At 39.6% G+C, this 15201-nt stretch overlaps 1 protein-coding gene across 1 annotated transcript in view; it reads right to left on the bottom strand.

The window, feature by feature from the left end:
* Positions 1-15201, bottom strand: part of LOC149149181 (uncharacterized) — a 135579-nt gene that overhangs the window by 25439 nt on the left and 94939 nt on the right. Inside the window, exon 2 of the mRNA XM_089445559.1 lies at positions 4752-4815. Coding sequence (XP_089301685.1) covers positions 4752-4815 — 64 coding nt within the window. The remainder of the gene's footprint in view (positions 1-4751; positions 4816-15201) is intronic.

Genomic DNA, 15201 nt, shown 5'->3' with positions numbered 1-15201 from the left:
ACAGATGCAACAGTGGCAGTGGCAGAACCATGGGCAGCAATATAGGATGCAGCAATGCAAAGGATGTTGGGCAGGAAGGCCTAGCATCAGCACAGGTACCGATGCCAAATGATCAAAGTAATACTCAGTGAGGAGTATTGCTAGAGCACAGTCCTCGCTAAGAGGGAGTGTTGATTTGGGATAGCATCGGATGTGCTCTAGCCACGAAATTTGGTGGAGAGGTTGGGGCACATGAGATCTCCAATACCCAAAAAGGGTTTGGGCAGATTCGAAACAAATCAGGAGATATTAAAATAATTAATATTTTTAATGGAGTCCCTAAGTCTAAACTTAGGGAAAATGAAATATTAATGTGTATTAATATGAATCTGTGTTAGAATGGTCCAAAAGACATGGATCAAGCCAAATATAATCTTAGTCGTTGATTAGGGACTTAATCTTGACCGTTGAGATGTCAACAGGAAAAGTATAAGAGGAGGCTTGAGGGTCACTTGGAGAATACACAGAGTGATCAGTCATTCTATTCTCTAGAGCGGGGTTTGCTAAGAGGAATAGAATTAGTGATCGGGAGATGCAGGTGAGGGGCATTTGAGTACAGAGAGATAGAGAGGCAGAGATAGTGTCGAGGGAGCAGCGCAGTAGCCAAGGAGAGTGACGCAGAGCCAGCCAGGGCTCATGCAGAGCCAACTAGGGCTCACGTAGGGCCATGCAGAGGCATCTGGGAGCTGCGCAGAGCCTTAGAGAGGTCAACGTTGCTGACACAAAGGGCCAGAGGGCTGACGCAGGGCCTCCCAAGGCTGACACAGACCCATCCGGGGTGACGCAGGGCTAGCGTGAGGCACAAAGGGGCTGACGCAGTCCAGAGAGAGGCTGACGCTGGGGTTTCTAGGGCAAATTGGGACAGTAGCGGCCGGAAGGATTATCCGAGGTTTCAACCAGGAGCTTTGTCAGAAACTGAGAGGTATTACCTGTTGGGTAGGCCAGTTTTGGCACCTAGATTGTACTCTAATATTGCTTAATAAGAAAACCCTCAGATAGCGGCACTGGTTTTCCCACATTGGGTTTTTCGGAGGACATTAGTCCAAAAATAATGGTGTCATATGGTGTGTTTGTTTCTGTTTCCTTTAGTTTCTGATCTGTAATATGTTGAGCATCCACTAGTGTTTATTTTCAGTATTTACATTGGAAATAACTTGTTAAGGAAAATAAAAAGTAGGAATAAATCAGATAAAGTGCATGAAGGGTTTCTAACTAGGTAAACTTAGAAACTTCAACATGCGTCATCTCTCTCTGGCCCAGCGTTAGCCCAGCGTCACTCTGGCTTGGCCTACGTCAGCCTCTGGAGGCACTGCGTCGGTCCTCTGGCCCTCTGCGTCACTCACGCTAGCCCTCTGAGGCACTGTGCAGCTCCTGGTTGCCTCTGCGTGAGCCCTGGCTGGCTCTGCGTGAACCCTTGGCCAGTTCTGCGTCCCTCTCTCTGACTATTGCGTTGATCCTCCCGGTGCTATCTCTGCCTCTCTGCTTCTGTATTCACTGCCCCTCAGCTACAACTCTTATCACTCTCTCAACTTTCTTAGCAAACCCAACCCCAGAAAGTTGAAATCTTGGTCTCTTGGTGTGTTCTCCAAGTGACCCTCAAGCCTCCTCTTATACTTTTCTCGTTAACAAATCAACATCCGAGATTAAGTCCCTAATCAATGGCTAAGATTAGATCTGGCTTGATCCATGACTTTTTGACCGTTCTAACATAGTGTTATATTAATTCACATTAATATTTTATTTTCCCTAAGTTTAGACTTAGGGACTCCATTAAAAATATTAATTATTTTAATATCTCCCAAACTGTTTAGAATCTACCCAAACCCTTTCTGGGTATTGGAGATCTCATGTGCCTTAGTCTCTCCACCAATATTCGTGGCTAGAGCACATCCGCTACTGTCCCAAATCAACATCTTGATCTCTCTCTGATGTGTTTTTCAAATGCCCATCTAAGTCCTTCTTATAATCCTCCAGTTGAGTAATCAACAGCCCAGATTAGATTCTAATCAATGGCTCAAATCATTTGGACTCGATCTTGGTCTTCTTCTAGAAGTTTCACCCTCACTTGGATTAATACCATTTAATTATTTTAATTTACTAAGTTTAAACTTAGGCACTCATTAAAAATAATTAATTATTTTAATAAAACTGTCTCTGGGTTGAATTTCCCAAAACGATTTATGGGTATTGTGGAATACATGTGTCCTAACCTCCCTACATATTTTTAGGCTTAAAGCACATCTGATGCTACTAGAAATCAATAGGGACGAATCAAAGTCGTAAGATATTCAGAATTGGATAGGGCACATAAAAAAAGCAGCCCATTGATCTACCTGAAAGTAAGCAGGTTCTCAGCATGAATTCCATTGAGGACATCTGATGCCATATGGCATCTTTTGTATCGTATTTTTAACTCTACTCTTTGTCATTATTGTTGTTAAAGTAGATTCATTCCATGAATAAATGTCATTTATGCTCTTAGAATAAATTTTCATTTCTTCATTTTTGTACTTGATTTCATATGATGATATTTTGAATGGATACTGCTGATATATGTCTTTTGTTGGTGGAAGCAAATTCTAGGTTCTTGCACACTATCACTTCATATCTAGCATGCATCCCCATATGGGGCCAAATGTTGACCACTGGAGTGGCACTTGATGGCTATCTGAAGACTCCATGCCCAAGGATGTACCAAAGGAAACTTGTATCATCAGATTAACAAATTTTTAAAACTCTACTTCTTCTTCTTATCATTTTCTGTTGTACCCAGATTCCACACCCTGCGAGGAATTGTAATAAGTGATGCTAGTATGATGAGTTTGGAGTCCTGTAACAAGCCTAGGTAGCTTCAGACCTTGCCAACAAGTGAGTATTACTCTGGGAGGTTTTTTGCACTTGGTTAATTATCATCTCCCTACATTGACTTAATAATTAATCAAGTTTTTTCCTCCAAATATAACCCAAAGTCGGAGTACGGATTGATGGTGAGAGCTTGGGTGAGTCCTAGTGTCTAGCATCAATGTATATTACCATACTAGATTACACAAAAAATTTCGTGGAATTTGGTTAGGTCTAGGTAGTTATTTTTTTATTTTTTAGATTTCCCGCAAGGTGGAAATTGTAATAAAAATTGTATTTGTAATGTAATAAGTGATGTCTAGAGAAGTTGTATGGGGTATGAGTAATAAAATTTACACCTCTCACCCTCAAATTTCTACTATGACACACTTTGAGGGGTCAAAAATGTGTTTAGGACCCCCAAAACCCACTTTTCCTAAGTTTAGTGGAAAATGTGGCAATAAATTAGGCTAGAAATAAATTAAATAGAGAGAAATAAATTATTCCATGTGACAAAATGACTTGGAAATTATCCGAAGTCAAGTAATTGAGTCAAGGGACATGTGGACGATGACCAAGCACCTTACATCATAAATGCACCAATATCTCTTGAAAATCGAATTCCCTGGAGTTAATGTAGTAGTTGCTTATGTGGAAAATTGAAATTATTGGAGGAGTTGATGCACTAAAATAATATTCGATGGAATATTTCGATTGAGGACTTCATGGGAGCTTGTCTCACTTTAGCTCTAGTTCTTCTGCACTTAGCACTTCACTTGGGGAAATACGAGTTTCTCTTGGAGGGTACCACACAGTTCCTTGGGATCTATGCCGAGCTTCATTGGAATCATCTGAGGTGGCACCACATTCAAGTTTGGATGTTCAACTGGAGTTATCTCATTGTTTTGGTTCACACATGGATTTGTTTACCGTATCACATAGAGAATTCAATTTTCCTTGGGTGCACATATGGAATTCGATTTTCCTTGATGTCCCTCTCATCTCCACTTGGTACTCGACTTTCTCTTTCTTGGAATTTACTCCGATGCCATTTGTCATATCCATTATTCCTTGGGATTTTCTCCCAACTCTCTATATAATAGAGCCATGGGCTCTCATATTGTATCATGTAACACGAGCTATTGGGCTTGAGGACACACTAATGGATTGTACACTCATTGGCAATATAACACAAAAGACTTTGAGGTTACTTGTGAGGTGTTCTTCTCCTTGTATATGGTAAATTCTTATATTTTTATTTGCTTCCTCATACTATTATTTCCTTCATGTTTTTCAAGTTATGTTGATATGCAACTATCTCATATTAGCATAAAAATTGTTTAATTGCTCTAGGTAGAGAAATATTTTAGTTGGTGTCAAAAATATCTCCAGAAATTATATACATTGCATTTGAATATTTCTATGTGGAACTAATTGGTTTTGGTGAAGTTGTGTAGAAAATCCTTTTTTGATCAAGCTTCAAGCGTGAGGGAATAGGTTACAGCCCCTTCTCTTAGTTCCTTGCCACCAACTATGCCTTTTGGGGTTAAAGGCTTTTCTCATTAACTGTAGGTAGGTATAGGCAGCAGGGTCAATAGGTCTCAAGGCCCTTGGCCTTCCAAAATATTTGGCAAATGATCAAGTGTTCAGACCCAAAGGCCTCTTTGCACCAGTGAATGATATCAGCCTCCTAAGCTCACACAATTGAAGAAAAAAAAGCCTCCAAACAGGGTTATGGCCCTAGCAAAATATAAGGTTAGATCCACAAATTTCTTGTCAAAAACTTAATGAAAACCCTTCCAAAAAAATTGATTAAATCTCTGCAAAAGAAATGAAGGATTAGTCAATAATGAACACAATTAAAACCACACCTTTTTCAGCTTGCAACCTAGAGGAAATGGCCTCTAAACCCCTGCGGTCTAGCCCAAAAAAGATCTGCAATAAATCAGAGCTATTTGTTAATGGTTTATCTCCCAAAAATTTGTTTAAAAAAAACTTCAAAAATAATTCAGATTCTCTGCAAAACAAGTGTCAATAAAAATATAATCAAAATGAAAAGATCAAGCTCCTCAGTCCTGCGGCTATGACAAATTACACTTAAAAAAAAAAAATTAAAACCTCAAGATAATATTATGCTTAAAGATCTCAGCTTTAGAGAGGAAAAGGAGCCCTCAGCTTCTCTAGAAAATCATTCCAAGGTCTGCAAGGTGAAACCAGCATTAGAATAACCTCGTAAATTTTTTTTTTTTAAATTATACTTGAAACCCTCAAGAAAAAATCGACTATGAGCAGAGGAAACCTTAAAGGGTTGCAGCTTTCAAAAAATTATGAAAGATTATGATGACCAAGGCTGCAAAGGATGAGGACAGTTTGGCCCTCAAAAATAATTCGTTTATCCTTCTCAAGGGGACAAATCCACGTACAAACAAATTGTTAGACAGATCTGAATTCTAGCCCTCAGTGTGCATCGGTCTTGATCCCTAGACCGGTAGTGGGAATGCATATCAGCTTCCTCCGGAGCTGATTACTTTTCTTAACAACACAGGTGTCCCGTACATCTCTCACCTTGGTGATCATCGCAACTCATCTATTTTTCATCAAGCTTGGCACACAGGTGAGGATTGGCACATTCCGATTCAATGGGAAAGACAGTGGGAAAATTACCGGCAAGCTCTGACAAAATCCCATGTTCAATTCAATGATGACAAGGACGAACTGCTCTGGGGTCTCTCCAAAAATGGTCACTAGACGCCCAAGCATGGGTATGATCACATCCAAGCAAAGGCAAAACCGGATCGACAAATGAGCTGGTGGACTCAACTTTGGAAGTGAAAAGCTCTCCCGCGCACTATCTTACTAATGTGGAATATCATTGAGGATAAAACACCCACAAGAGTAAATTTAAGGAAAAGGGAAATTATGGGACCTTCCTGGTGTGTACTCTATCATCAGGAAGAGGAATCCAACTAGCACATATTCCTTGAGTGTCCTACTTCAAAACAGTTATGGTCGCAAGTTCTATTCACCCTTAACATCAATCTAAGCTGGCAAGGTGTAGACATTCCTACTGCTTGGGACAGTTGGTGGGGAGCTGTTTCGGTTCCTAAAAGCAGAAATCTGCCACTTCTGGTTTCTTGGCACATCTGGATGTGTCGAAACAATATCATTTTCCGGGACCGGCCTATTAATTGGGCACTGATTCCACCAAAGATCAGTTCGGCCTATGAGGAAATTCCAGATGAAGAACACATAAATCGCCCCAGGATCATTTCTCAGGAATAGATTAATACAACAAAGCCCTGGGCATACTTTGATGGAGCAGCTCAAGCATAAGGATGTGGGGGGGTGTCATTATCCAGCTTTCAGTCACACATTCTTTCCACATTTGCATGGGCTTAGGCAAAGGCACAAATAATTATGTAGAGTTGATCACCCTTCTACACCTAATTCATTTTGCCATTCTCAAAAATTGCAGACACATTCAAATTTTTGGGGATTCCAAAACAGTGATAAATTGGTTTAACAACACAGCTACATGGCATGCATATACTCCAAGAACTGTTTTGGATGATATTGTTTTTCTAAAAACACAATTTGATCACATTTATGGCACTCATATCTACAGGGAGCGTAATGAAGATGCGGACAAGCTATCGAAAGAGGCATCACATCATCCTCGAGGAGAATGGCTGATCACAGAACATTCACTGGAAGGGACCTTCCAGTATTTTCACAGGCCATATATAGATCAAGAGCTTCGGGGGGTGGACAGCCCCTAATTACAGCATTTTTTGGCTTTATTACAGGTTTATATATATGTATACAGCACTTTTGGACATCTGAACAGCGATCACTTTGGTGATTTTTTGATATGTAACTATTGATGTACAGCAACCCCATTGGGTTTACATAGATTTTTTTTGGAACTATCAATTGACCAAGGTCACTGTTTTTGCATATGCCTATGGGCATCTACAGCATGTAATTTTCAACATATAATGGAAATTACGAATTTTCTCCCCGGGAAAAAAACAAAAAAATAAAAATAAATAAATAAATACAAGATAAATAAATAAAAAGTATTCACAAGATATATACAAAAATATTTACAATTAATTTACAAGGCTAATCTAAGGGTATGAGGACACCTTTTCCCTTAGATCAGTTAATAAGCTCTTCAAATAGTAGATATTCAATAAGAGTACTTGAGAATAAATGAGATAAATTTGTAAATAGATGATCTTGGTTGAATAAAAAGCAAGAAACTGCCTTCAAAGATGTCTTAGTGATACGTCTTTGAGAAATCCCACCAAGAATTTCTCCAAATGCCTAACTAGAGGAGATGGATGACTCAAACAAGAATTACTCCAAATGCCTGAAATCTGATCACAATAGATGATTTCTACACAACTTCAAAAGATTTTGTTAGATTCATAGGGATTGGATGGCACAGAGAGAAGGAGGTCTAGTAGTTCAAGCAAAATCCACCAGATCCACCTAATCAAATGTGTTTCCCCGATCCAAATAAAGGAGAAAGAAAGCTACAATAAATCCAGATGGCTAATGAATATAACAAATTAAAACACTAGTAGAAATTAAAGCACAATTAATCAGAATAAATTATCATATCAGACTGAAGAAATTTACCATAGCTTTGCCCCCAAAGATTTTTGCTTTTATTGATCAGAAAAATATTACAGAATAGAAATTCTAGAGCCAATTACACCATCCAACGATGTTAATACGACGAGCCTTAGGCTCAATTTATAGAAAAATGAGAGATCTAGATCCCTCTCCAGACTCCAAGTGGAAAACGGCTAGGTCCAACAAAGTGCACAAATTTGACTTGATCCCAGAGAATAACAGGTAGTTGAAGCTTGATCCATGCCAAAATTTGATCCTAACCCTTGATCTAGAAGAAAAAATTCGAATTTGTTGAAGGTGGCTTTGATCCTATTCCAAAAAATATTTTTTTCGAATTTTTCTCCTCGAGAATTCCCCATTCACTTAACCACTTTGGTCCACTAATTTGATTTTCCTCAAAAAATAATTTTTTCCCTCTAGATGTAGAACCACAAAGTATTTTTCTAATTTTATTTTCTTGAAATTCCCTCATTCAATTTAACCAATTGGACCAAAAAAAAATTGTTTTCCCCACGGAAATCAATTTCCCTTGGTCCAACGAATTTTTTTGTGGGATTTTTCGCCTTGGGAATGAGTCCTTCACATTTAATTTTCCTCGAGAAAGTGCACTTTCTCCAAAAAATCGTTTTTCCACTTAGAGGGGATTTTATTTTCTCACTTTTAATTTTTTTGGCTATTTTCCGGCTAATTATTTGCCATCTTTTTTCCCAGAAAATAGAAAATATCACTCTAGAGGGGTTTAAACACATTTTTCCACCCTCAAAGTGTGTCTAAATAAAAAATTTCGGCAATGAGGTCTAATTATGATTACTCATACAACCTATAACTTCTATGGACAACACCCCTTTACATCTTTACATCAAATATTACATAAAAATGTCATTTAGAAGAGGAACTTTGACAATTAAAAATGACCTCTAGACATAACCAAATTCTGCGAGACTCAAGACATGATCTAGCATGATAATTTACATCGACTCTATACACTAGGACTCACCTAAGACATCACCATCGAGTCCCAACTCTAGCTTTGGGGTACGCATGGGAGAAAAACTCCACTAATTATTTGTTGTTTAGGAAAACATAAATAATTAGTTGAGGTTAAAAAACTCCCTAGAGCGGAACTCTACTAAAAATTCTTAAGCTTACCTAGGTATGTTACATGGCTTTATGAACATATTAGAATCATTTTTACATACGGCCCATAGGGCTGCAGAATTTGGGTTTACAATCTTGACAAAAATGTTGAAGAATAATGATGATCTTTGGATGTTTTATTGCTCAAACATGATGGAATGATTTGAAAACATGTGCACCACTATAAGGTAGTTGACACAAAGTGGTCAACAAATGGCACAAATTTCCTAGGGTTAATGACGTCAACCCTACTAGGGAAAATTTTAGCATAAAAAGAATTAGATTTTGAGTCTATGAGGTCAATCAAGGTGAGATCAAGCCAAAGAAGCTCCAACGTCTTGCTTCAACAAGCCCTAGTTGAATTCAGCCCTTGCACTAGCCCTAGTGGCTTGCCTTAAAGGGATTAGGAAAATAAAATGAGGGAAAACAAAAAAGGTTTTGGTAGATTTTGACAACCACAAGGATCCAGGTGCCTTTGCTTAGTTGGGTGATGGAGTCTTTATGGGCTAAATTTAAGAGATATCAAATCTATGTAAGTAGTAAGGGGAAAACCCCAGTTTTCATTTACAAACCCTAATTATCTTTTTATGAGGGGAGAAATTAACTAGAAGAAAACTCTCTAGCAAGTCCTTTAGGGAACTCAAGGAAACTAGATTTAACATATAATAATTTACCAATATTTTCCAAAAAAAATATGCATTTAGACAACATACAATAGAAAAACTTGTTATCGCTCAAACTAGCAGGGGTCCTAGGAGCGGATCGGAGATCCTATAGAGAAACTACTAGGTTGAGGGAAACAATGGAGCAATAGCCCACTGTCACCTCAGGTAAGGCATCCCTACTCTTTATGGACTTTCACTGATGGGAGGAGTCCCAGGAAAGGGTTGTGGGAGCCCCCCCCCTTGAACCTGCTCCTGATTCGCGCTCCGCTCGAAAGCGAATAGGGAGTGACCTCAGGAGCGTGCTCCACTCGAAAGCGGATAGGGAGCGACCTCAGGAGCGCGCTCCTGAAATTGCTCCCGAAGGAAGCGAATTTTGGGAGAGCGCTCCCTTAAAAAAAAATTCGCTCCTTGATTTCTTGGGAGCGATTTAGGGAGCGGTCGCTCCTTGACCACTCCCTTTCGCTCTAGGAGCAAAATTTCGCTCCTATCGGCAAGCGAAAAGGGTCGCGTGGTGCACGGGGAGGGTCGGGCGACGGAAGGAGAGGGACAGGCAGCAGACGGGGAGGAAAGGGAGGGAAGGGTATGGCAAAAAGGTTAAAAGCCCCTCTCCCCTCCCATTACTTACCATTTGTCTTTGTTGGAGAGAGCAAGAGAGAGTTTGGAGCTTGGAGAGAGCAAGAGAGAAGAGCTTGGACCTTGAGTTGAGGAGGGAGAGTGAAGGAACTTGAGGAACTTGCAAGGGAGATTGGAGCTTGGGATTGAAGGCCAAAGAGATAGGATCTACACTCTAATCTAGCATTTTTGTTTTTTATATGTTCATTTATATGTAAAAATGATCTCTTCTCTATTTCCCATTCCCATTCCTCCATTTTTTGCAAACTCAAAACTTCAAACATCATTGCTATATGGCTTGACATTTTCTTGTTGTTGGCTCCTTTTTTTGTTATTATGCTGTTGGAGAGTAGAAGAAGGAGGGTTGATCATGATGAAGAGGATGAAGAAGTGGGTTATAGTGGATTTGATGAAAACCTTGGAGAGGAGTACCTTGGTGAGGAGGAAGAGAGTGGAGATGATGAGGGAACAAAAAATAAACAAGACCAAACCCCATTATGGAAATATGTTTCTAGGCCTAAAGCAAGGAAAGGGGGTGGAACCACTAAATTTACATGCACCCATTGCAAAAACACCTATGAAACCAGATTCGTCCCCCAGGCCCTACGTGTCCCGAATCCGGCGAATCAGACACAATTTGGGCGGATTCGTGTCCAAAAATCGGGACACTTCGAATCCAGAATGTGTCCCGATCAAGACACTTCGAATCCAGAACGTGTCCCGATCAGGGCACTTCGAATCCGGAACGTATCCTGGTTTTCGAACAAGAATCCGGAAATCAAGAACCCGCACAACGTTATAAAGGTGTATTTCCCCATTCTATTTGCACAATCACTTGTTTATTTTGTTGTGGATTTTTTGTGGGTGTTTGGGAGCAAGGAGCAAAGGGTGTGGGAGCATTTTCAAGGAGATTCAAGCAACAGGTAAGTGCTAGATCCTGTCAGATTTGATGATGTTGATACTATAGAGGGGTCATCCTCCACACCAGCAGATGCAGAGATGACTTTGGATACAGAGGAGGAGGATGCAGTAGAGGAGAGCAGTGGTGACCATGATGATCAGGACAGTGATGCTAATTTTGATGATGACTATGAGGATTGATGACTCATGAGTCATGAGCTACCTACTGCCTTGAGGCTTGTATACTTGTAGACTTGTAGTTGTAGCTGTTTTGTATTTGCTATTTCTATTTGCCATTGGCATTGCACTACATATGTAAATAGTAACACATTTTGATTTTGATGACTTAGTGAGAAAACTATAATATCTTTATCTTACTATCTTGTCTTTCTCCTATTGGATCATTGATGAATTGAATATGTATTATAAATTTTTAATTTATCATTTATCATTTATCATTTATGTCACAATTGTATTTGTAATTTTGTATGCATAATGTTACTTTGTAAAACTTACATCTAGATGAAGATCTATGTTTGAATCAATGAATTTGTATCATGAATGAGAATTTGAGTATATATATTTTAAATATATATATATAACATATTTGAACGTGTCCTATTCCAGGGGGTCAACGTGTCCATATCCGACGCTCGAATCCCCGTATCCATCAAATCTCGAATCCCCGTGTCAGGTGACTTAGAACAACACTTACACAGGTTCATACACTTGTGCCAAAAGACACCTTTATGGGAAAAGACCATGGGATGGAGATAAACAAATAGGAATCAAAGCTTGTGTAAGTGTGTCAGCAACACAAAGAGCCAAATACATAAGGGAAGAGGAGGAAGCCCAATACAAATCTAAAAAATCAAAGGGTTTCTTTGAACATAGCTCACAATCACATGCACAAAGAACTCCATCAGCATCCTCCCATGGCAGTGGATATGGAGGCACAAGAACAAACATCTCTTTAAGGCGTAGAACCATATCAGATTTCCTTGACGAAGGGTGTAGGAATGATGTGGATTCAAAAATTTACCAGTTTCTCTATGCATGTGGGATACCATTCAATGTTCTTCGCTCACCTTATTGGCATGAAATGGTTTCTGCCATAAATGATGCCCCCAAAGGATACAAGAGCCCTGGGTATGACAAGGCTAGAATCGTTGGACTTGATCATGAAAAAACAAAAATAGCACATTCTTTGAGTAAAATGACAAATTCTTGGAATGAGCATGGGGTGTCCATTGTATCTGATGGATGGACAAATGTAAAAGGCAAGCCATTGATAAGTGTTCTTGTTGTGTCTGTTAGTGGTGCCATCTTCCTTTTAGCATATGATTACTCGGAGAAGTTCAAGACCGACATCAACATTGCAGAACCATTACTTGAAACAATTGAGTGTATTGGGCCATACAATGTAATCCAAGTCATCACTGATAATGCTATTAATTGTAAGGCAGCGGTAGCAATTATTGAGGATAAATACCCCAACATATTTTGGTCTGGGTGTTTGGTTCACACAATGAACCTTTTGATGCATGATATTATTAAGAACAAAAACCAACAATACAAATGGATTAGTGATTTGTAGGAGAGAGGAAAAAAAATGATAAATTTTATTACAAATCATAGCAAAACCCATGGGATTTTCCGCAGTCACTCAAGATTGGAGTTGTTGAAGATTGTGAAGACTAGATTTGCTAGCTTTTACCTCACCTTCAGGTACCTTTTGAAGGTAAGAGAGTCATTGGCTAGCATGGTATCAAGTCAACACAGGTAGGTATTAAAGGATAGGGCTCAATGTTGCACAAAGCGCGATCGGGATTTAATCGGCGCCGGGAAAAAAGCGGAAAAAATCGTTAAAAGCGGGAAAAAAGCGTTTGGCACAAAAATATTCATTTTTTTTCATTTTTTTTCAATTTTTTTAATATCTAAACCATCTACAACATAAAATAAATACATTGACACATAAATATGATAAAAAAACTAATATATAAGATGTTTAATATCATTTCTAGCGCTAAAATCACACATAACATTGAATCATGTCCTGAATAGTAAGTCCTGAGTCCCAACTCAGCCTCAAAATATCAACAAAAAATATGATAATGTATCTCATCATGTCATAATGTCATATACAATAAAATGAAAGTCTAATCCTATTGATTTCCTCTGCCCCTCTTGCGAGAAAATGGCACAACTTTCTGTTTCCCTCTAGATGTAGAAGCTGGTGCCTGTGCTGGTGGAAATGGCAGTGGAGTCTGACGTGCTCTAGAAGCTGAAGAACTAGTAGTAGCAGCTACAGGAGGCTGAGGTGGACGGAGACCACGTCCTCTACTGGTGGTAGTGGTAGCCCGGGTAGGCGGTGTCACCTCCTCCTCCTGCTCCTCCTCCTCCACCTGCTCCTCCTCTTGCTCCTGCTCCTGCTCCTCCGCCTCCCCCTCCTCCTCCCCCTCATCCTGCACTAACCAATCATCAGTGGGATCCATGAGAGGCCTCTCGGTCTCAACCCTCCATTCAGCAGTGGTGTCAATCCCATCCAATGAGATGGCTTCCGTATCAGGTGTCTTCTCTAGTTGTCTCACCCACAATCGAAGATTGTAGTAGACATAGACCATGTCATTAAGTCTATGGGACTCCAACCTGTACAAAGTTCATGAAATAATAATTAATAATTAATATTATAAAAAAAATATTGTTTAAAACTTTAATGAATTCAAAAATTTATTTGGAAATTTGCAATATTTTAAATGTTTAAGTGTTAACCTATTGCGCTTCTTGTTGTGTATTTTTTCAAATACACTCCAATTGCGCTCACATCCCGAGGAGCTGCATGTTTGGCTGAGGATGCGTACGGCAAGCTTTTGCAAAAGGGGTACTCTGACACCATACATCTTCCACCATGCGTCTACAACAAAATTACAAATAAAATTTTAAATAAACATAAGAAAAAAATGGAATTTGAAGAGACAATGAAATTTGAAACAAAGTTACAAAGTACAAACTAAAAAATACCTGGCATTTTAATCGTCCTATCAATGACAGCCATCTCAAAGCCAAATGTGCCACCTGACAACTTATATTGCTCAATTTGTCTAGAGATCTCCATACGTTCTTCTGGAGATCTCACCATCTTCTGGACACAGGGTAATAATCCTTCCACGACCTCAACATCAAAATTAAACCCACATGCATAAGAAAATGCAGGGTTCAGGAAAAGCCCAGCAGCATGAATGGGACGATGGAGTGTGTTGTTCCATCGCTCATCAATGACTGCCCATAGAAGGAGTTGTCTCTGAAACCCATCATCTCCCTTATCATCATAGTAGGACCGAATGGCTTCTTTGGCCCTGTCCATGGCTTCATACAAATAGCCCATTACGGGCTTCTCACCATCAACCAACCGAAGAACCTTTACCAAAGGTTCAGTAACAGCGCACACCTCCTGCACTCCCGCCCAGAAGTCTTCCTGGTATGAAACTAGTCTGCACACGGCTTCTCCTTCTGGTTTGCGGCTCATTGGCGAAGCACGCCACTCCTCTGAAAGAAACATTCTCTTCAAATCCCACATAGAATTCAAGAGGGATTGAAGAGATATGAAACTCGTCGCAAACCGTGTAATGGCGGGGCGCACCAACTCTTTGTTGTTGGTGCATTTTCTCATCAAGCTAAGCACAGATGTGTGGTTGTAAATAAATTTTGTGATGCTTTTTGATGAGTCAACAACCTCTTTGACAAAGGGAATTTTCCCTATGTCCTCTAACATCAAATCAATACAATGGGCAGCACAAGTTGTCCAAAATAAAGTAGGATGCCTGTCCATAAGCATTCTACCAGCAGCAACATAATTTGCAGCATTGTCCGTTATGACTTGGACAACATTTTCTGCACCCACCTCCAAAATAAACACATCCAGCAAATCACATAAAGTTCTTGCATCTTTGATTTGATGAGTTGCATCAATAGATTTGATAAACATAGTCCCCTTGGGACAACTAACCAAGAAGTTTATAAGGGTTCTCCCCTTTTGGTCAGTCCAACCATCTGACATAACAGTGCATCCTGTTTGTGCCCATGATGCCCTAAAATCCTCCAATCTTTGGGTGCAGTCACGCTTTTCATCTTGAAGAAGCCGGCCTCTGAAATCATGAAGAGAAGGGATTTTGTACCCCGGGCCAACACTGGCAATAGCATCAACAGTAGGTTGGAAAAATGGATTATTCCTTATAATGCTGAAAGGAATATCACTCCAGAGGAGAAATTTTGTCATCAACTTGTCAGCTTGTTCTTTTTCAGTTCTTTTTAGCATTGAACCAATAGTTGGTTGTGAACCAGGTGTGGTTCGAGGAACAAAATA

The sequence above is a fragment of the Pinus tabuliformis genome, chromosome 9 (genome assembly GCF_031772625.1).
Source record: "Pinus tabuliformis cultivar Carrire ecotype Pingquan chromosome 9, CPIR1, whole genome shotgun sequence".
Classification (NCBI taxonomy): Eukaryota; Viridiplantae; Streptophyta; class Pinopsida; order Pinales; family Pinaceae; genus Pinus; species Pinus tabuliformis.
Note: the sequence above shows the minus strand (reverse complement) of the source record. Positions and strands in the feature narration are given on the sequence as shown.